Genomic DNA, 23,920 nt, shown 5'->3' with positions numbered 1-23,920 from the left:
ATATTTAGAGGGCTCAGTGAAATGCTTGAAAATATTTTACCTTAGCCAGTCTCTCAGGGTCACCAGGATGTCTTGGGATGACTTTTTGCAGTCTTTGGAAACCATAATCTATGGTAGGTTCATTTAAAGCTGAAAAGGAAAACAGGGAGAGAAAAAAAAAAAAAAGGACATGACATGAAGACATGAATATGCATCGTAGGTAATGAAATTTACTTAAAAATCATACAAAAAAAAAAAAAGATATATTTCACAGCAGCTTCTCCACTGTATACCCACCCTCCCCCCCCCCACCAAAAAAAAAAAAAAAACACCCAAAACTTCTCCTCTCCTTGCCTGGGTTCCTAGAAGCATACATTGCCTAATTACTCAGGCAGGCCCTGATTTCTGCATCCTGATCTCTGCATAAGACAAGCTGAATAATAAGCAAAGTATTATCAGAACCTTGCATTATAAGAACTTCTACATGAGGATGCCTCATCTCTTTTTAAGATAATTCTCATTCTACTGATAAGAAAACTGGGACACATAAGCTATTAATGTTGGATCATACTATACAAACTAGGTCCCCTGACTCCTGGTACCCTAACTAACTCCACCCATCTAACTGTACATATGTTTCTGCCATTATGTATATTAAAAATAAAAAACACCCTACAGTGCTTTTGCAATTTGTTAAATAAAGAATTTGTGATATCTTCTGGCTTATAACTAAGACTGAGTGTGTTCCAACCCCTCCCCCAATGCCTGCTGATTCTGGTGGGCACAGCTGAAGTGAATGTACATGCATATTTTCTGCAAATATTCCAGGAAATATATTCAGAAGCAGATATGGTAAAGCAAATGACAACGTTTATATGAATGCTGCATGCTACCTGCAAAACTTCCAACTGAAAGTATTCCAATGGGTAACACTAGTGAGTTTGGCTTACTCACTGAGGCAACAAAAAAAAAAAAAAAGCATGACATTTGCACTTATAACTGCTCCAGTTTCCAGTGCTGACTTCTCATCATCTATTAGAAACTGAGTGAACAATTTGAAAGGTACAGCAGGGAAGCGTTGCCCCAGAATACTCCATCAGGATAAATGCATTTACTCTCTACGAACCTGACCATGGAGTTTATATAGTAAGTAAGTAAGTATGGTACAAATGTAAATTAGAACAGGTCATCTATATTCATTATACAGTCAGAAATCGAGTACTGTATTTGCACATATAATAAACACATTCTCCCCCAGATTTTTGCCATCACAAACTAGGGCGCAGCTATTCATTAGACACAATAAGTTCATCCATTGTGTGTGGCTATTATGCATACCTTGCCACTTTGCTGTAATGATGTTAATCTCTAGTGGCTAACCCAAAGTATTTTGACCCAGATATTCAGTACAAACTGGTAGAGCCCTACTGGCATGACCGATAATTTCACAAAATTTCACATGCTCTACAGTGAAATCTTGACAAATAATTATCTCGTTTCTAATTATTCAAAATTAAACTCAATCAATCCTATTAATATAGACACCAAATTCAGTTGTTCAGAAGTCTGCGTTCTCTTAGGCTCTGACTGCCCTCTAAGACACTAGGATTACCAGTATTTACAGTTATAGGTCTAGGGTTTTTTTTTTTTTTTTTTAGAACTTCCTTATATGTTAGGTTGTGCATTATAATTTAAACGATACATTCATGCAATCATGTGCTGAGAATCTTGCTAAAAATTTCATGAACTATTTAAAAAGTAACATAAGTAACTCTTTTAGCAATATCCTCATTCAGTGCTAGCTTCTTCGATCCTCTTGTGATATTTGTGCTTCTTCAAAAAAATATATTTTGAAAGAACTGGTGACATTAGCACAGCTGAAAGTACCTGATTCCAGGAGATGCTGATGGCAGTTATTGCATCTTCCAAAATACACTCAGCACCTTGCAGGATAACCATCTCAGACACCAGAAGAATGAAACTATCAAGTGAGACAGACCATTACACTGATCTAGATTTTCTGTTTAGCTGTATCTGTCTTTGGTATAACAACATGAAGGTAAAAGGTCATATTCCCCACTGAGATACTTTTTATATTTACTTATTATTAAATAATTATGGCATGGCATGAAGTTTAAATATTACAGAAGAAAATCAAGTGGGAATTGAATAGAGAAAACCCAGACCTGAGAATTTAGTCTTGGCTATACTTAGAATGTCTTTCCTCTCCACTGGGAGCCATTCTGGTTTGCTTAAGGAGTTTAATAATACACATTTCAACTGCCACAGAATCTACGTCCCATTTGGGAAGAGGTTTTTTTTTGTTCTCCCCCCCACCCCAATAATCCTTAAGAATTATAGGCCAAATCTCTCAAGAGCCTATACATCATTATGTGCCATTTCTCTCCTTGAATACAAGTCTAATCAGTTAAGTTATATATCTTAAGCTAAGCAAAGCAATGTAAAGTATATAGGAATTTTTATATATATATAGTTAACCAAAAATAGCTGATGGGAATATCCATGCTAACCCAGAAAAAGAAATTGGCTATTATCCAACATCCTTTTTTTTTCCAAAGGATTGACATGCAAATTTTCATTCTGTTCTGATAAATAGTAAAACGTTTCTCAATGTAGAATTGTTCTAAGAAAAATTCAGCCATTTTGAATTAATGTATATATTATGTCTTTCATCACAAAAGATTTTCTGTACAGCCTGCAAAATTGCCTTACTGGTTTTACTCATTATTGAAATGAAAACATCTCTCATGAAATGCTGTTACAAAACAACATCCACTTGCAGAAGTAAATGGTACCTTTCCAATTGAAGCTGCAACAGGTGAAGGCAAGATGTAGAATCCATCAGCAAGTTTAAACAGCTTCACCACAATACCTCTTCACAGAGGAAAAAAGAGCTATTGGATCAGTACTGATTTAGCTACATATGTTACATAGAAATACTCCAAAATTAGATCCAAATGCTTTTGGGTGCACGGATGCAGAGACCATAAAGTGGTCTGACATGGAAGCAGAATGCTCATTACTTCCTGCGAATCAGGTATCTGAAATGAAATCCTCAAGAAAGGTGGTTCAGGTATAGCAAAATCCCTTTGGCAACTCCCAAATCCAAACGTGTTTCAAGCAAAGAGGTCTATTGAATTTCCCAGAACATAATGTAAAAAATTGTGCATTGATGTAAGATAACGTGTTCAAAAAAAGAGCAAGAATCTAATGAATATACTAAATTGTCAACTATTTTATAAACCTCACTCCAGCATAATTGTTTTAACAACAGAATTGTTGCAGTCAGTAGTAAGGAGAGGTCAAAATGCCCTGCAGCTTGTCTCACTTAATTTATGACAAGACTCAGAGTATGGCAGAATGCTTCCTCTTTTATATTGTTCCTTATCCTCCAAAATCCATGCTTTCATTTTAAATAAAAGTCTCCAGCTATTATGACTCACTGGGATAGAAAAAAAATTCTCTCACACTTGAGCAACTGATGCCATGACATCTGTCTGCATTTGCAAATCCTGAAACAACAGCTCAGTCCCATTCATCTCAATGGGGACTAACTCAGATACCCAATGATAGCAGTGCTGACATTTAAAATATTAATTATTTCACCACACATCAAAGCACATAAGACTGGTGAAGGAGGATGATGTTATGAAGATCTGCACAATTTACCATGAGTGACAGCTCATTCTAATATCGTCAGTGAATGTCTTGGGAGATGCACGCTTCTCCTCTCCTCCAATCAAAATAGGGCCACAGTCAAAGACCTTAGCAAAGTTGTGCAGCTCATCTTTGCTTTACTTTATGAAGTGGCCCAAAGGTCACAAAGTCCACTCTTTGCAGAGTAGCAGTGAGAAGACACATAGCATGCAGAGTCTCTAGGCGTATCTGGAAGCCAGTGATATGAAAAAATTGAGCCAGAGAGCATATGTAATATTTTGAATGTGATGCCTAACCTTCTTAGAGATGTTAGCACAGAGCAAATAAGGCACCTGTTCTGGATTTAAAGGTGTGAATTCCAACCTTGCACCACTGACTACCCTCATACAACCCAGCTGCAAATAGATGCTTGGTATTCACCCTGCGGAAACAAAATTGCCATACCGCTGGCTGCAGAAGCTTGTTGGCTATAAGCATGCTGATCTATTGGGTAACCTGGGCCAGGGATGTACATACACACAGGTTAGTCTACTCTGAGCAGTATACTATGGTCTGCAGTTGGATGTACACCACCAGAAGTGTACTGCTACCTCTCTTTTTCCCGTTCACACTCACTGCAGCCCTTTGATTGTGACATTATTCAGTCCTATGTTGCATTTGCTGTGCTGGTAACAGCTGGTCCAAACAACCTACTCCTTAAAACAGTGTTGTCTCCTACTGCATGTGTCTTCCACAGACTAAAACAGTGTAGGAGCTGCTCTCTGCAAGTGCGTTGTGTCGTATCACTCACGTTCTGGCCCAGGTTGGTTTCCAGAACTCACGGCATCCTTGTAAGCATCGATTCCCATGAGCAGATAACAAAACCGTCTCAAATCTACAAGCTTTAGCAAAACAGCGCCTCCTATCCTTGTCACCTGGCACACAGACTGATACAGTACAACCTGGGAGTCCAACATATCCTACAGATTATTCTATATTGCATTGCTCTGACAAGTTAACCCCTGGAGGATTTCTTCACAGCAAGGAAAATTATGTTCAAAATCTCCCTGATGCACACATTTCTAGGTTAGCATCTCTATGACAAACTAAATGCAGAGCTGTGATCAAACTTAAGATATGAAAGCCTATGAGACATATCCTCAGCTGGCATAAACTGATGTAAGCGTTATTAGAGTCAATGAAACTATAATGGAACTACTTACAGCAACAGAGAATTTGAATTTGTGTATTATTAAAGGCAGAGTATGAGGCTACTGCTAGATTAGCAGCAGAGAGCAAACGCCCTATTATTCTAGGAAGAGCTGATGAAAGAAAGGTAATTCGGAACATGGAGATGTATGTCTAACCTTTATTCACACCAGTTTAAGGTTCACACCAGGACTAAATGTTTAGTTGTGGTGAGTTAAAAATAGACTTTTTATCTCTCTCATTTTAAATATATACCCATTATCAAATAACAAGTTGGTTCAGCAAACCCTGTTATGTAACAAGCCATTTCTCTAGATCTTTGCTATACTATGTGTAGTACGTTGTTAGATGACAACACAATCCCACTGTCTTCACTCTTATAAGAGTTTTTCATCTGGGAACCTTAAGGAAAAGTCCACACATTACATTTTGATGGCTGAGTTGCAGCACCCTGAATGATAGCACTTAAGAGTGGAAATGCTGACAGAACCGTAACTGCAGCAATGCTAGCACAGCACACTTTGCTAGTAGCCTATTATAAACACACATTACAAAACGCATATGAGCTCCCATAACAGCTCCACTGTGGCATTTAGATTTACCCTTGAAATTTATATCTAATTTTTTTACTCATCTTTTTAACAGTTTATCATTTTCTTCTTCAAACAACCTGTCTTAACATTACTCTTAAAAAAAAACAAACAAACTCAAGTATAATCAGGTCAAACACTAATATTTGATTGTATTTTTTAAATGTTGAGGGCATGGGCAGATATAAACTTCCCACTACTAGGATCATTGCTTTTCTGTTTCCACCTTTTAGAATAATATTGGTGGTCTGGTGATCAAACCATAGACTAGAACCTGAGAGATCTATTTCCCCGTCCATCTGCAGTGTTCCTGCATAACTGCAGGTAGGCTGCTTAATCTTTCCGCGACAGCATCTTGTCTATAAAATGGAAGTACATATCTTTCTGGATTGTAACTGGTTCACCATTTCTGAGGCAGTGAGGCCCTGATGAACCTTTTGAGATCTGACTTTATATGAATAATTATTACTGTTATATCTGTGAAGTGTCTATACCCACCTATTCAATACTTCTCATATGACTTGACCTTTGTGCTTTTCATCTGATGCTCTCTCAGCACTTAATAATTATTAAGGACTTAATACAATGAGACCCTGATAGTACTGGGGCTGCTAGTTGTTGCTGCTGCTGTTAATGCTGACAGAACTACATCTTCCGATGCTATAAGCTTGCTGGATATCACACTCTGCAGTCTCCTAGGCTTGATGTTAAAGTCTCTGCATTTCTTAGGTTTTTGCCTAATGGAGGTTGAATATAGAGGGGATTTATTCAGAGGAGAAATTCACATTTTATAGAGGGGATTACAATTCAAGGGAGAGGTAGTTTTATGTGTTTCTGCAAGCCGCCTCCATCTCTGACATGTTATCATCTATAAACTTTGTGACAACTCAGGAGAAATATATAAAGTACTAAAACTATCAATGATATAGTAAGCTTCAATTATCACAAGAAAATAGGTTTTCCCTATGATGCACTGGGCTACATTACCAGTAATAATAAAATCTATTGAGCTTTCTTCCTCATTGTTTTATATGATATTTGTCTGCCAAACTCTACCCAACAAATAGCTGCACTTCTGTATACTATTCTACATCCTATTAATAATATTTTGCAGAGTTCTGTGGATATACACACACTGTGGACAGTGGGATTTAAATAACCTGGTTTGCTGAAGTTGTCTCTCTGGTAGCTACTCTGCTGTCTAATCATATGGTTGAGCTCTTACTTCAGCCTTTCCTTCAATGGAAGATTAATTCAGATCTGTCTCTTATGCTTTTCCATTTTCACAAAATGTGCAGGAACTGTTATCTTTGACACTTCTACCTTTCTGATAAAAATCTAGTTGAAACTGGTCAAGACGTTCAAAAGTTATTTAGGAGGGTCTGAGGAAGACTTACAGGCAGAAGGACCTTGTTTGCCTGAATGTGGTTTGCCTAGGCTAAAAAAATCAGTGTGTTTGTTCATAGCAGGACCACAGCAGTCTTCCGATATCACAGCCGTGGAAAGAAAAAAAAAACGCCACCATGTTATTTTCATAGCTTAGAAGCTGTTTTTACTGCTATTAGCAGCAATGACCTGGGGGAATTGATTACACAGGTGAGCCTCTACCTAATAGCTGTGTTTATCATTTTGCCTGCCATGGTGAGAGAACTGCAGGTTTTTGAATAGACAGATTGAAAAGTTGTCTATTCAACCCTCACTCAAACAGCTCGGCATCTTCTGTGAAATGCTGTTTTGTAACATATGGCAGTAAGCACCCACTCCGTCCTCAGAGAATGCTAACAGATATCCCTATGCCAATAACAGCAGTTAAACAGGGATAGTATATTTAACTTTCTTCTCTTCTGCCTGTTCCTACATACATCTTCATGTCGTCTTTTGTAGAGGCAGGCACACTAATTAACATGTCAAAGAGCTGAACTACAGTTTGACTCCAGTCCTCTCTAGGTGGCACAAATAAGTGTGGCACTTAAAACAGCTTTACAATGATAAAAAGACTTTTTTTCCCATGCAGGGATGCACATTCCTATCTTTTACATCTGTGTCACTCCAGTCCTCAGCTGCCTTCAATACAGGTATTATCAGCGTACATTTGGTGGCCCTCAGTTATACTTATGTTGAAGACACTGTGAGATGAAGGTCTCAATAAGCAGGAAATGTCATAGAAGAACTTTACATTTTCAATCTGTAATAATAGCCAAAGAATTAACAGTGTCTCCCTCTCTCTCCCCGAAGGTAAATGCATCAGGCTTAATGCTGCCCATACAAGTCCTTTGCTACCTACAAATCAATGACACTGCTCCTTTGCTTTTAAGGACTGCCAGACTGTGGGAAGTTAATCTGTCCCATCTCTTTACAAAAACAGCTGTATTTTCATGCAGATTTGAAATTCTAACCTTTTTGGTGGCTTTGGCCACTTATCTCTCAGTGAAACGAGATAGGCTTACCCTGCTCGGGTTTCAGATTCATCTTTTCCCAGGGACTGATGAATCAATGAATTGCCTTAGAAAAAAATATATTTTAAAAGCTTTTGGTCTCATAAACATTGGCATAATTCTAAAACAACTTCGTACTGCATTGGGATGCAAGATTAGAAGCTAGTTCTAATCTCTTTGAGCTTGATTAAAAGCCAGTTAAAGTCAGTGGATAGATATCTTTTCACTGTCTCCAATTAACTGTGGATCGCATCTCTATATTGTAACAAAAATAATCCTTCGCCAGTTAAGTTTATATATTTTTAGAGCACCTAGTATAGGTGAAGGTCTAAGTCTTGCTGCAGGTTTCTGGGTGTGACATCATATAAATAAATGCCCACTTACATACAGAACTAAATACTTATTTAGTATGTGTATTAATATGGCATATATAAAATGGCATAAGACAGTATTGGGATCTTTCTACTCTCTAAATCTTAAAATATCAGGTTTCCATTCAAAATTTTCCAGTTTTGGAAAAATTCTCATCAGTTCATTCTACAGTTGGTTAAGATTTTCCCCTAAAATTATTAATAAAAAGTTTGTTGGACTTTCATTATTATTTTTAGTTGAGTTAAATCATGATTTAAAACTTGTCACATATAATACACAAATATTATTTAAGAGGAGGGCTGCTACTAAGAGGCTTTTAAAAATTAAATTGTTGCTTGCATTACCAGAAATCTGAATATTATTTGGTAGTAACAAATCATTCAACTCGAATACAAATCCACCGTTTAGAACTCAGTGCACCATTATTCTCCAGCCATGCTTATTAGGATATAAGAAGTTTAGTATGTACATTGAATGCCATCACTATTACTACCATTACTGACAGTTCAATAAGATGGTCATCTGGTCCCACCTGATTCTTCCTTTCAGATATACAGATTGCTCGCTCCACAGTATTAATGTTCTCCTGCTAGCAGAGGTAAATATAGGGCACTAAACAAGTTGCTAATCCATTTAAGAATAAAAAAGCAATTGGATTAATTTTCAAGCTCAGCTCATTGGCTTCTCTCAATACAAAATACTCTCCTTGTCCTCTGGGATTGTCTTGAAAATGACAGGTTACCCCCAGGGAGAGAGAAATGTAAAATAAATACTGCTATAAATAAAACATCTTCCGGTATATAGAACAATGCTATCATGTTACTGTATACTCAACATATATAGACAGACCCATACTGTAACAGCATGAGCTCTAATCTGCAAAAATATTAACATGTGTAGTAACAGCCCCTTAACACCTCTGCATGACAATGAAGCTAGTACCTTATGTATTCAAATACCTCAAGTAGCACAGTGGTCTTCAGCAAGGGGCAAAATAAATATATAAATAAATAAAACACAGAGTTGTCAGTACTGTTTATCAAAAGACAGACATTCAGAGCTGCAGCTCCTCTAGTATAAATCACAATTGCCTACCTGTGTAAATAAACCTGCCCGGGGCGCCTTTGCAAAACTGTTTGGATTTGTATGATAATGTTACTTCAACCACTCCAGGAATGTGACGTGGAGGTGTCTGAACTCGAATGGCATGAGGCGTGATAAGCTGAGAAATAACAAAAGGATGGACACAATTATGATATGTCTGCATTATTCCCCACCACCACTTTATCCTTCACTCTCCAAACATGCTTCTGGAGTAAATGCTTTGCTTATTACTACATATAAAATGCTATAGATCAGGCAGGGGATACAGCTTCTCTAGTTTCTTGCTTCCAGGAGAGGAAGAACATAGGAAGAATATAATAGACATTTTAGGATAAATTGTCATCAGGAAAATCACATTGCCTATCCCCATTGTTTAATTGCCGACTTATGTCTGGACCTAGAGGGATATTTTTTTACTTCCAAAACTCTGACCTTTTCCAAATTCCCTCCCCTCCTCTATTTCTTTACCTTTACCTGTCTCCAGATCCATATCCTTATCCCCAGAATTGTTCAGTCTCATTCTGGATGCTACTAAGCAGTTGGCCTCAATGGCATCACATAGCAAGCAGTCCCACAGAGTAAACATTCATGGAAAAGATTTTCCTTAAGGCAGCTTTACATGGCCCACCTTACACACCACAATTTTTGTACCACTATTGGAATAGGCAAATAAAATGTTCCCCTTCCACTTTCCTCAGAATAACAATACATTTCTTCAGCTTAGCAATAGGGAAGTACTTTTGCCTACCTCACTCCATACAAGCATGGTTCCAAATACAACTTGCAGCCCATCAAAGAAGTTGTCTCCAATAATGATCACCATTGCCCCTCCTGTAGTCCAACCTTCACTTGGGCTAATTGCTTTGATGCATGGTGTGGCTAGAAAAAGAACAAAACAGAGTAGCAGGTTAGGGTTTTTCGCGCACAGTTGTGAGACTGTTAACAATGTTGGGTGTAAACCCTTGCAAGCAGATGGGTGCAAGCAGCTTCTGTGCACATTAGGCAGTGCTAAGTCATACTGATGTAAACTGTAGCTTACAGCAGCTTCAACTATCCACTCCTGAGAGTTTCTGCACTGCTGCAGCTTCATGGCTGGCATGAATTCCCCAGCGCTAACCAAGGCCTCGGACAAGTCCCCTACAGCCATTCACCCCTGAAGGCTGCTTTACCATTCCAGGAATCCCAATAAATAAATAAATAAATAAAACATGTTTTCTGCCTTGCTAGTGTTAATTACTTGCCTATTCATTACTGGCACTTAACATCGTGTCATTAAAGCCTAATAGGCCAACCTGTAGTGGGTGTAAAAATGAAACGTTTAAATGATTGTGCAGAGGCTGTTTTAAAAAAACATTCATTAGCATATAATCACACAAAAGCAAAATCCTGTGGAAGAAGACATAGATTAAGATTTATTAAGTTTATCAATGGGTTAAAGAGATATGGAAATATCAAATGTTTCCTCCAATTCCTATCAGGAGACAATTTCTAATAATTTTCTTGACTTTATTATAGAGCTGATTTTTTTTTCCTTCTCTCTTCCATATGTTCAAGGCCTCTGGACTATACATCCCATCAGGAACCCAATACGGTTTCCAGGCCATAACCAAAGTCAATCCATCACTCCATTCCCAATGTTGACAGGGTCAGAGGTGGAGGGGAACTTTGGCAGGGCTCCAAAAACATGAGACTCCTTTGAACAGCCAGTCAATCACATCCAATCAGTCAAGGAAAAACTGGATGGCTTCCTAGGCTTGGAATCCTGGGATTTTCCTTCTACCATTTCACTGCCCGCTGGGGGAGAATTAACACCACTCTGAATTCTTTACTGATTCAATCATTTTCTTCCAGTTCATTAATTCTTCTTTAAGGTTGATATAGGCCACATTTAAGAAGTGGGGCAACAAAACATTATAATGAAATAATATCCTTGCTTGTCTTTTCTACTAACATCACTAGCTCTTCTCACTTTCACTAGCTGCAGGGGAGGCAAAGTAGACACAGATAGCATTTTCTAGCAATTTTGAGTACTGCCTGCACGAAAGAAAGGTGGAATGTGTTGTAAACTAATGGATTAGAAGAGGGAGAGGAGGGGCCTACGATTTTGAAGCTTAACAGATATAAGTATTTGTAATTGCTTTAATACACTCCAAGAACCATCCTGTAGACTGCCATGAGTCTTGCTTAGCCAAACAAACTAAAATCAATTAGTGTCAGTTGCCTTCTGTGCATTGTTATGCTTTGCACATAGTTTGTTTAAGGGAACTAGTGACACTTTTTCATACACATCTTGTGCTGTAACATTTCTGTTTAACTAAGATGTCATGTTACTTAATTTGCCTGAAATCAAATCTATCCTAGCTGAGCAAGAAGTCTGACATTTAGATAATATTTAGTGGTTTTATAGTATTTTTCATCTTCACAGTACAAATAAATTAATAATTTGGGGGGGGGGGGGGGGAGCCAACCTCTTGGTGTAAGGAGGATCATATTTTTTGCATGCAGTAGATAGTTTTTCCCTGCCTCTTGCTTCTCTAAAACCCTCGAGGTTTTATAGTTCCCCCTTAGCTCTCCCCTTGCCTCCTGAAAACAAACAGAAATTCAAGGATGGGTATGGGAATACAGAATGCTTCTGTATTAATTTGTGTACTGTTCTTCAGAAAAAGATCCCACCTTCTGAGGGGTCAAGTCTCCTTGCTCTCCGTCCATGCTTGGAGTTGTTGTGAACAAACATGTTGTCAGACACTGCCAATACATGCCCATCAACATTCACTGTTGTTGATAGCACAACCTAGATATTTAAAAAGGGAAGAAAAAGGAAGCAGGTAAACAGCTTACTTGGATATTCAGCTTGTAAGGCATTAATTATTCAGTTCAGTTAAAATCCTGTTCTGTTTGTAAAATGTGATCGTGTCCTGCAGGGTTTACTCCCTAGCAAGGAGGGGGAAAATATTTTCAGCCTTTATTCTACACATTAATTCCATTTAACATAGCATCCTAAGGGCTGTATAAAGCCCTTAATGTATAACGAACCAGAAACTGCAGATGGCCCTAAATTTAGATTCCTATGATCCACTGTAGCATATCTGATGGCATGGAGGTCTATATACACCAACCAGGAGGGTAAGCTGCAGACACCACAGCAATTTGCCCTCTGATACATACATGCAGATTCAGAGCCATCTGCTGTACTGCGCGCACATGCAAATATATCTGCATCTGCTCTGAAAATACAGGTCTCCATTGACTGAGAAAAATAAAAACTTCTATTATGTGAAAACAGTGGCTAATATCATGTCTGGTGTTTGACAGATGCATAGTTAGTGCCTCTTTAAAATCACCTGAGCCTGGGCACCCAGAATCAAGCACCAGTTTTGAAAATCTTGGCTTCCATGCCTTAGCTTGCTGGGCTCCAATAGCTTACAAGTTCTTACAGGAAGTTACTGTAAATGTCAATTAGTGCCATTTAGTTCTCCTTTTAAAACACAATATCCAAAGCTGTAAGTCTTATAACTCTAGAAATATATGTGCCTGTAAAGCACAAACTTTAAGAAAAAAAATCCTCTGCTTTAACTATTGAAAGAATATGCAACTTATCGAAACTTTGAGGTTTGGACCACTAACTGGTATAAATCAGCTTAACTCCAGTCAGTTGCCACACAGCTACAGTAATTCACAGCTGTTGAGAATCTGATCCTAGACGTGTTTATGAGTTTTCACAGATACACTTGTCATGCTCTAGGTAAGAGAACATCAAATTCTAATTGTTGATAAACTATATTCAGCGTATAGCAGGAGAAGCCTTGCCTTCCTATAGGATTATGCTAGTTTAAAGACTATTCTCTCTTTCTTGAGACAAGTTTAATTCATTCCAAAAGGCTCTTGTCATATTGTACTCTAATACTTCTCAAGCATTCTTGTCACAAAATGTGTTGCTTTTGTATGCCAACTGATTTCATCATTGTACATTTGGGTGGAGTGAGACTCCTATCCAAAGTGAACATTTCCCGCATGACATAACTGAACCCACTCAGATGCACTTCATTATTTTCCGTTAAACAATGGAAATAAATTTTAATCTCTGACTGGCCAGCAGAGACCACACTATGGCAACAAGGGAATAGATCTGAATTATTCCAGTGTCTGAAATATTTATGATAAGTGTTTAAATTGTAACCAAATGTAAATCAAAAAAAAATCATATATATACACACTCTTACATTATACAATATACACATATCTGACCTCACATACACAAGGTATGTGATAAACACATACCCACATGCTCACAGTATGAAATTTTTATAATCTGTGCAGACTTCAAGTATACACACATTCCATGTTTGAATAACCATTAAGATGCAAGCGTTGCCCAGAATACAAGAGCCACATTTCTGCCAGAGTTACAGAGATCCCTGTAGCATGAACAATAACAAGAAATAGTCCTTCGTTCAGAAGATAAGTGCCAAGCATCTTCTATTCCCTGAACAAGTGGGAATGGAAGACGCACTTTTAAACCTCTCTCTGTGACTGGTTCCTTTTTTTTTTTTTTTTTTTTAACCTCTCCCATTCATCATAGGAGGGTCAAAGCCACTTAGCATTTCACAGGCTGAGACCTACGGTAAATGAATACAGTATTCTCAGGGACAGGACAAAATGCAAAGCTCCGATCTGGACCAGAACTTTCTCAAAGTTTTGGATCTTATTTGCTTTACTCTCTAAAGTACTACTGAAATTCAGCACAGACCTTCACCACCTTTGCTATGATACTGCTAGCCAACTCATTAGCAATGTTGTAGAATAAGAATATGAAAGAGTATGGATATAAAATTTACTGGACTTCTCCACATTGCTGCAGTCATTTCCTCTTGCCTGATGAAGATGACAATTCAACAATCCAATTGTTTCATACTGAAGACTAAGAACCAATGTTTTATGGATAAAACGAAGAGGAATGTGCATTCCACTATGGTCTCTAACTCCCAGGCCCTTCCCTTTCACAAGCTAACTGCTTTCCCCCAGTGAGTATTTCCTGGGTCACGAAGGGTGACCCTTTCCATCTGGAATCAATCAGTCAACTCCTGACAACTTCCTGAAACACCTCACTCCATTTCCTGTTCTCTCCCCCTTCTCTCTTTCCCCCTGGTTTGCTTCACTCTTCAAAACTGCAGGCCACAGCAGCTTAATGTTAGAGGGTCAGACACAGTTAGACTCCAAAACACTACACAAGAACACCTTTGACCTTCAAAAATCTTTACATCTTAGCTAAACAAATCAAGGTCAACATTTCTTACCATTACCTTGTTAACCATTTATATGCATTTTTGCCAATACCCTTCTGAATATATATTTATCAATAATACTTGTTCTTCTAACTTCATAAAATATTCGAGGCTTTTTTTTTTTTTTTAACCTGCATTTAGTGCTGGTGAAAGGTGATGTGCAGACCTCCCCAGAGATTTAAATTCTCAGATTTGTCCGATTTGTCCATAGCACTGGTAAATTACTGGCAAATGGGTATCTCTTCCTGATCTGATGGCACTACTTCTGGTCAATGAGAATTCGGCCTCTATGCCAGTTCAATTGATGGTCTTTTAGCTAAAATCAGTAGTTAAGGCAAAATTATAATCCTAAGAGAATGACGTGAGAACATCAAAATATGTCAGGTAGGCAATGCATTCTAGGAATTGTAGTTTAGGGCCAAATTTGACCTAGACAGCATAGAGACAAAAGATTTCGTGCCCTCAGACAGCTGGATCCTCCAGTCACTTCTGTTAGACTTTCAGAGGGCAACAGATAAAGTAAGAGATAGACACAGCAATATGCTATTCCTTCAGAGATCAAAACTTAGGTTCCCTCTATAAGAACTGTGAGGGAGCTGTTGGCTCCTAAGTGGGGCTTTCTGCAGGCGTTAAGATTGTCTTTGCATATCTGCAAGGTTCTTGTTACTAGCTGTGAAGCCACAGACATAAGGTAATGACTCCCCTGCAGCACTGAAGAAACATATGCGCTATACTGTCCAGACTATTTTCATCTCCCAGGTGGATTGCTGTAATGTACTCCCTGCTCAAAGACCACATTGAGGGTTCACCTACTGTGATATGTGGCCCAACTGTGTCTAACACACTAAACTCAGGTTCCCTGAGCAGCACGGCCCCCCTTTCACTTGCCTGCACTACTCAAAGTGCTACTACTATCACTTTACAAGCCTTTAGCTGGGTACCTTAAACATCACCTCTCTGAATCCCCACTTCTCACAGCAATAATCAGTCTATACAGCTCCCATCACCAGTTTTCAGACTGAAATCTTCAACTCTTGCAGCAAAAGATTTCTGTTAATTATTGTGTCCCCTAATCAGTGGGGAGCACACAGAAGTGAAGGGTGGGGAGAAAGCAAGTTCTATACCTATCTGAAAGGTATTATGTTCAAAAATTTAGTAGTATTGCAAAGTGCTTCAAAATCCTTGGACAGAGGTACTATGATCTCTCCACCCCCATCTATACATCATATCAGTATTTGTATGTTCTAAAGTATGCTCCACTTCAAATCACATATATGCATGTAAATATAGATCATCATGCATTTAAAAGCTGTATCATTCATAGACACCTACATAGACATATGGAACAAACATTCCAGGCATACAGGCATTTACTTACATGTACCATATCTCATCACTGTGTAAATGATCTCTCTCAAAAAATTCCTGTTACCATTCCAAGTGTGGAAAAAATCTTTATGACACTGTACATCTGGAAACAATATTACATTCCTGATGCACTTTCCCTTATAACTCTGCAGTAACAGCACCATGTTATTTTAACTTTTCAAGAGAATAACAATTATGAGGATTTTTAAAATAATTATCATTATTATTATTTTCCAGCTGGGTGGAAGAAAAGATACATGTTAGGCCTCATCCTGCTGTCTTCACTTGCAAAGGACTCCCATTGATATCAATAGGCCTTTTGGTTAAGTGAGTAATACAGGAGTAGATGCTATAATATAATGCATTGGCTTCATAGTTGGATTAGGAAAAGGATGAACAATGTGAAAAATGCCAGCAGCTTCTGTCTGCTCAAAATTTCCACAGAATTCTTCGGGAATTCTTCTCTGAGATTCTGACATTGCTGCAAAATCCAGGCTAACAGAAGAAACTACACGCACGGTCTTCATTTCAGGAATAGGTTCCCCTCTGATTATAGGGGCACATAGGTAGGAGATACCTCTCGGGTCACTGACATCCAATCTCCTGCTATTACAGGCAACCAAACCATGTAGCCACTTTCCTAAAATTGTCAACCAGATCAAGTTTTTGTCTTCAGTACTCCTCTTGTTTTAAAGCCTACTTGTCCTGATGGTTAGGGACCTTATATCTTACAGCCTAAATTTATTTGTAGTCAGTTTATACTTAACATTGGCTTTAAAATTATTATTTCCCTTTCTGATCCACCTCAGGATATTTTTAGACAGCAGTTAAGTCTCTTCTCAGCCCCTGTTACTAAGCTAATTGAGCCAAGCTTTTCTACTGCTCTCTTGTCCACTCCCCAGTCACCTTAATGATTCATTCACTGCACCTGTTCCAATTTCATTTTCATCCTTTTTTGGAAGATAGTTAAAACAAAATAGTACATTGAATTCCAAACAAGACATCAGTGAGTACAGTGGTACAAATACATCCTTCTTTCTACTGTCAGAGCCTACCTGAGACATTGCAGGATCTCATTTGTGGTTTGTTTTTAATAGACTATATACAACTCTGGCAACTCACTGTCACATTGTCAATGACTATTTTGTCTTTTCATTTGAACACATTAAGTTTCCTGAGTGTTTTTTTCTTTCTCAGTTGCAGCCAGTCCCTCCCTTACTCATATAGAGTCTAAAATAACATCACCTGCTGGCGAGTCAGTCACTATCTGATGAAGAAATCTGTCCCCCAGCAATAGCTGGACTCTGCTGATAAAAGTTGCACTTGTTTTCCAAGCTATTACCTGGGAATTTAGAGTCCTCCATAATTACCTTAGTCCCTGTAGTATTCATCTGTCAAATAACAGTTCAGAGATCTCTATCCATATCCAAATCTGACCGTGGGAGTTGCTAGTGCTTACCTTCACCAACTTTCTGAACATGATTTTGATTCAGATCAATTCTGATTTATCCTTGCTTTCTTTACAGTCTACAAGACTCTTAACTCACAGTAGCCCACCTCTCTTACCCATTTTTCTCTTTTCTCAATGACACAGATCCTTCTGTGCTTCATATTAGAACCTAGCTGGGTGAATTCTCAAATACAGCCAGCCTTGCTCGTGTGCCTGGTGATGAACTGATCCAACCACTCTGAGGTCAGGAAGGAAACTCCCCAGGGATACACCTTGTTATTTTTCCTTCCTCTGTCTCCCTAGAGCACCTAGAGGGGGACATCTGCCAGGATGTATCCTGTATTCTGATTTCTGCTGAAAACAGAGAGCAATCGCTGACCTTTCTCTTTTCTGTTTCTAAAAAATCATGTTAGTCCAAAGATGACCATTGTTAGTACTGATGCTGGGTTACCTTGTACCATTCTCTGGACTATGCTGCTCTAAGGTCTGTTTAATCAGTATGTTGCTGGATGAAGCAGAATTCCCAGTCAACAGGAGGGTAAATGCATTACCACCAGATCTAAGCTGAAGCACTTTAGCTGAAGTGCCTCATCTCAGTTCCACAGAATTATTGTCCCCTATTACACACTGGTCGTTACCATTAAGTATCACTGGACTTCAATCAAGTTCTCTAGGAGAAGTCCTCATTAAGTGGAGAACATCATGGGTTTTTATCCTGTTCCTGGGAGAATCACTCTCTGAGAATACAGTAATGACAGTAACAGCAATATCTATGAGAACTCAGATGTGCTTATTAGCTGAACTTAAATAGTCATCATTAGGGTCATTTGAATAGGTGATTGAAGGAATGTTTTGTTTCTTCTTCCACTGATGATCTCTCAATTTTATTCAGAAACATTTAAATTGATAAATAATCAATATTTGCTTCAGTTAAAGTCAAAAGGACATACTGCTCAATCTGCATACATATTTGGGCAGCCATTTAGTAACCATGAAAATATCCATTAGTTCTAGAAAGATTCCCTTTGCCTGCTTTGCCCAGTGACAGACACTGAAGTAGTGTGTGACTCACAATAAAATTATCTTATTACTGCAAAAAAACTAACTCAGTGATCACATATCCTTTAACTTCTGAGGTATAAGGATTTTTTCAACAACAGAAAACCCTTATAATCTGAAAGTTAAGAGATTTTCATTACATGTTTGAAGGTTTACTTATTATTAAAGTAAATTTCAAACAGTTAATGTGATCACAAAGCAGCTGTTGCTGCTCTCAAAACTAAAGAATTTACTAAAAAAAACACTGCAGGCATCTGGAGCTGTATTAAATTTACAATGCAGTGTTAATGTAACCTTTCCACTTCTATTCTCGCCCCCCCATTTTTATAAAGGCGTGTGATAAGTGAAATTTAAGTTAGCTTAACATAGCATTACTATACTATACAATAACTAAATCTTCTAATGTATCTAGAAACAAGGCCTACGCCAGGCTCAGAGACTGGATCCCAACGCCCTGGAACTTTGGTTATCATCCAAACCAAGCCCAAACTGTGTAGATTCACACCCATCTCTAATCAGAAGCATTAACTTGACACTCTTCCAGACATAAGTAACCATTCCTCCATGCTTGAAGAACTCAATGAGACGCACTGTGCAGTACAATTTCCATGTCTCTTATTTATATTTGTGACTCAACAACAAAGCCTGAGCTTTGGGCTTTTATTCAATCTCCATTAAAGAGAAAAAATGTTTTTTGATGAGACCATTTCAGTTCCAGATTTCAGTAGTAGTTTAAACGATGACAACTTTGAGACAAGGATTCTCTCTTCCGTTTCTTTTATAACCATAAAAAGATATCTTAATGTCTCCTTCAGTTCTAACAAGTGCTATTCCACTAAAAATGAATGTATTTGGTTCTACATAAAACACAGGCATAAATAAAAATGTATGCAACTGAGCAACGCTGCAGAAGTCAATTCATTTATGTACAGAAAGTTAAACGTGTGGAAATGTTTGAAAGAGAAGGGCCTTAATAACAACAGCTGTACAAATAATTTATTAGGGAAAATCAATAAATGTTTTTGAGGTGACCCAAGAATAAAACATAATGAATTAGATCATAAAATGAATAAACTACGCTTGTGCACTGTGCTTTTTGACCCTCCTTTAGTCTGCTCATATGTTCTTGTACTGGTAGGATGAACAATTGTCCTTTCAAACCTAATAAAAAATCTTGCGCATTAATTAATCTTAACTAAAATGAAAAGGAAAATGTTCACAGTGTGCACAGATACTACTAATAGTTGGGGTGATATCTCTTTTTTCCACTTCTGACTTAAAAGGTGGCTGACAAACTGCTGCATATGAAGCAGGCAAAAAGTGTTTCAACAAATTAAAAGAAAAAAGAATAAGGATGATCCAAAAGACAGAGACAGTAGAGCATTCAAGAAAGCTCTTACTTACATCATGTTCAGGGAAACTGTGCTTCCGTCTTTAGGAACAACATGGCGGAGCAAGAACAAGCTATCTCTGTTTATTAAACCTTACAGTGACTAGATCATCTGGCTAATTTTCAACGGAAAATGAAGCATTTTTACTCCTAATGCATAAAATTTTTGCAACTGAAATACATTTTTTGATCCTTTCTTTATATATTCTGACCTCAGTTGTAGCTCAGTACAAAGCTCATCAACTAATGTGTCCAGTTTTGAATAAGCCTGAACAAAGATCCTGCTTTCATTCAAAACTCTAAGCATTTTGCAATTTCTTTCAAAGAGTTCATTTCTGTAATTCTGAAATGAATTCTTGCCAACATTTATGGCTTTGACAAAAAATAAGATAAGCCTAGTGACTTTGCCTGAAACCCTTGATTAATTTGGGGGTTTGAACTTAAATCTCACAATGAAACTCCAAGGGTATGAACCCACATGGACTGAAAGTGCAAAAGGAGTTTAGGCAAACCCTGCAAAACAGAACCGGAGAGTTTCACTTGGCTCTATTTTACAGGCTTGGCATGCTGTAAGGTAGAAAACCCAGATAAGGAGTCTGTCCCAGCTCATTTTCTTCTCCAATAAAGTACTGATTTGGGTGGAAAGGTCAAAAGCAACACTACACTTCCTCACACGTACAAAATCCGCATGCCAGGCGGATGGGTTGAAGGCCTTCCATTGGTAACCATGTGAACGCTCTAAGACTCATTTCAGTTTCCCTGCTCAATGCTCCACTGGAAATCTGAAGTTGTTAAGGCTCTCTGACATCACCACTTTGTATTTGGAGTTACGGAGGTGAAATACAGAATAAGGCTGATATTAGAGAGAGATTTCAGCCAAAAAAAATTGGGTCCAAAATCCTCCTTAAGTTCAGCACTTAATCCAAATCTAGGATTTTAATTTCATCTGCTGTAGAGAGGGGCCAGCTTGCATGAGACTGAAATCAGATCTGAATTTCTTCAGTGTTCAGGTGTGTTTGGATCCAGAGTTTATTCTTTTGGCTGTTATAACCAATATTACTTGTATTATGGCAACGCCTATGATCCCCAGGCGCTAATCAGGATACCCTTGTGCAAGATTCTTTACAAACCCATAACAAAAATAAGACGTTCGCTATTTATGTTTCATTACATTCCACAATCAGCCATTCTAGCTGGCTCTAAGAGCTCGCAAGATCTGTTTACATGCTATAAAGTTAGTTTTCTTTTACTCTCAGATTTTTTTGCAGTCTTGGCAAACAATATCTAACTGATGTTTTTTCTTTATGGAAACTGCCACTTGGAAAAAAAGGAAACGGTACAAGTTTGCTAACAATGACCATCTCTTTTTTCTTGTATCTTGGTATGGAAAAGTCACTGCAGTTGCTCTAAACCACTAGTGAGAAAACAAATTTGGTCAGGAATTATTCTTTAAATGTATTTCCATTCAAACCAACAAATTAATTACTCTTTTGTATTTTTTTGCCTACATTTTTCTTTAAAGTTTCTGGAGCTTTAAAAAATACCAAAGTGGATTTTTGTTTTCATCATTCAACATTTTCATTTTTGAGATTTTCCAGGATTTCTATTAAAAGCTGAAGTTTTTTTCTTTTTGATAAAAATACATGTCTTGTGATTCTTTTTTTCCTTCCTGGCAAAAGTAAGAAAAGTACTTTTCTGTGGAAAAATGTCCTGGTCGAAAATTTTAAACAACTCTGCAAATTCCTTGGAGTTTTAGCTTCATTTCATAAATGAGGAAACTGTGGCAACATGGCAATTGTGCAAGCAGTCAAACATGAATTGGCAAACCTAAGGATAAAAGCCACCTTCCCATTTCAAGTCTCGTGGATCTGCAAGAAAATCACACTCCCTGCAACAAGTTAAATTCCTCTTTGTATGATGGATGTTTCACAGTGAAGGTGCAACAGTAACGGTAACAAGTAATAACACCATTTACAAAGATAGCTTTTTCCATCAGTAGATTTCAAAGGCCTTGACTGGTAAAGCATGCATGCACTTTCTCAAAAGCTCTCCTAAATCAAGACCAAAAAATTTTATACAGGTGAGTAAACCCATTTGGAGAGGTGGAAAGTCATAGGCAAAGAAAGGTAAAATAATTCATCAAGGTCACCCTGCAAGCTGGTGGTCCAGTCCAGTCATCTGAATTACAGTCCTGTATCCCCTCTATTAGACCCTGCTACCTCACTTTCAGTTGCACAAAGAAGAGTTAGTGCTACCTTCACTTTTCTACAGGGTTCTCCACAAGGCCACCATACAAAGACACAGCAATGCATCCAGGAGGTAAAAGGCTTGAGCATTCTGATAAATTTTTGTGAGGGATAAGTTATGGGTGACATATTTATTAAACATAGTTCCTTAAAAGGTTAGGGTATGAGAGAAGAGGGATTGGGTCTGCCTCTCTCTTCATCAACGTTTCCAACCTGACACACTTCACCTCCTTCTGTGTTGTTATTAGCTGGTATTCACAATACATCAGCGACAGCTATGATGAAACCAGTGGCAGATTTCACTGCAAAGCAGCTGGGTCATTATCCCATGGGTCCTGTTGCTTTGCTGCGTGAGATCTTAAAGTGACCGTGACTATGTTGGCAGCTGTTTTTAAAGAAGCTGAACAGAAGGGAATGAAAGAGTTAAAAGGCAAAAGAGATGGTAAGAGATAGGGAGTGGAGGGAAACAAGGACGCTGCTTGTGTACCATGTACAGAGCTACTTTGAAAAATTCTGAGGCATCTCAGTATCACAAACATGATCCCTGCTGTGGGCAGCTGTATGTGCGAGTGCTTTGCCCGAGGGTGTCAAATCAAATATCCACTGCTGGCTGGTACAGTACATCACTTCCCCTTGGGGATTCAGAGTGGGAAAAGAGAGAGAGAAGGAAAAAAAGGGTTTAGACACAACAAATGAAGAAAAACTTTAACAGTATCTGATACGACTTATCATTTACTATCATATTTATTATGAACAGCATAGGAGAAGAAGAAAAAAGAAAAAAAAAAAGAAAAAAGAAGGAAGAGAGAGAAGAGAGAGAAGAGAGCAGACATCTTGCTTAATACTGAGCTTTGCAAGACTTACCTGGAACCGTCTCATATCCCTGGGGTTCCCTGCTGTTTTCAAACAATTCTGATTGCACTTGAGAAAAAATTTTAAGAAGAATCTGGAAAGATAAAGAACCATGTCACTTCTATTAACCATAACAAAGTATGTGTTGTTATATTCTGTCTTAAAGTATACATCACACTGATTTACATGATGATATCTCAGTAGACCAGGACTCTGAGAACTTACAAAAAAACCTCAGAAGTTAACAAAAATCAGGTAAATTATAACCAACACTATTTTCACCAATTTCTTTATCCTTCTCTTGAATATAAGGTCTTTCTTTTGCTGTCTGAAAGGATTTTGCATGAAAAACTATAGGAGGATAATGTTATCGTAAAAACTACAAAAACCGACAAGGCAACTCTGAGGCCCTGAAACTACTTAGAATGTATTAAGAAACAGAGAAATAAATGCTACTCCCAAAAGAAGCTGATGAGATTTCATGATGACAACATTTTTAGTTATTAAGATTTCAGTAACTAAAGCAGAAAAGCAGAACTGCCAGGAGTCTAGATTATAATCTTACATAGATTTTGAGAGAGGATAACAAAAACGCAAATTGAAGTAACACATGACAGCTCATGCTGTCCAAACAGATAAACCTATTAACATTGTACAAAGTTATCATGTCAGTTATTTTTGCCCTGTCAAATATACCTATCTTCATTAGTTATTTATTCTGCAGAATTTAATTTGTCATGTATGTAAATTGAATCTTCAGTATGCTTGACTGACCTACCTAACACTATGAACTACAGCATAGACATTTTTATTTTAGAAATATTAGGCAGATATTTTTCAATAAGCTTTTCCATACAAAATTTTCTTTCAACTCCATGGACAAAAGTATCCACCCCTTTATCATCTGATTCATCTATTAAACTTGTG

General features: G+C 37.8%; 1 protein-coding gene across 1 annotated transcript in view; it reads right to left on the bottom strand.

Annotated features, from left to right (window-relative positions):
* EBF2 (EBF transcription factor 2) overlaps positions 1-23,920 on the bottom strand; it is a 143,988-nt gene that overhangs the window by 14,791 nt on the left and 105,277 nt on the right. Inside the window, exons 7-11 of the mRNA XM_068920623.1 lie at positions 23,006-23,087; positions 12,020-12,137; positions 10,095-10,225; positions 9,338-9,464; positions 41-129 (exon numbers count right to left, since the gene is read on the bottom strand). Of these exons, the coding sequence (XP_068776724.1) occupies positions 41-129; positions 9,338-9,464; positions 10,095-10,225; positions 12,020-12,137; positions 23,006-23,087 (547 nt within the window). The remainder of the gene's footprint in view (positions 1-40; positions 130-9,337; positions 9,465-10,094; positions 10,226-12,019; positions 12,138-23,005; positions 23,088-23,920) is intronic.

Source organism: Struthio camelus, chromosome 27 (assembly GCF_040807025.1).
Source record: "Struthio camelus isolate bStrCam1 chromosome 27, bStrCam1.hap1, whole genome shotgun sequence".
In the NCBI taxonomy this organism is placed as follows: Eukaryota; Metazoa; Chordata; class Aves; order Struthioniformes; family Struthionidae; genus Struthio; species Struthio camelus.
The sequence above is the reverse complement of the archived record's forward strand: the minus strand, read 5'-3'. Positions and strand labels throughout refer to the sequence as shown.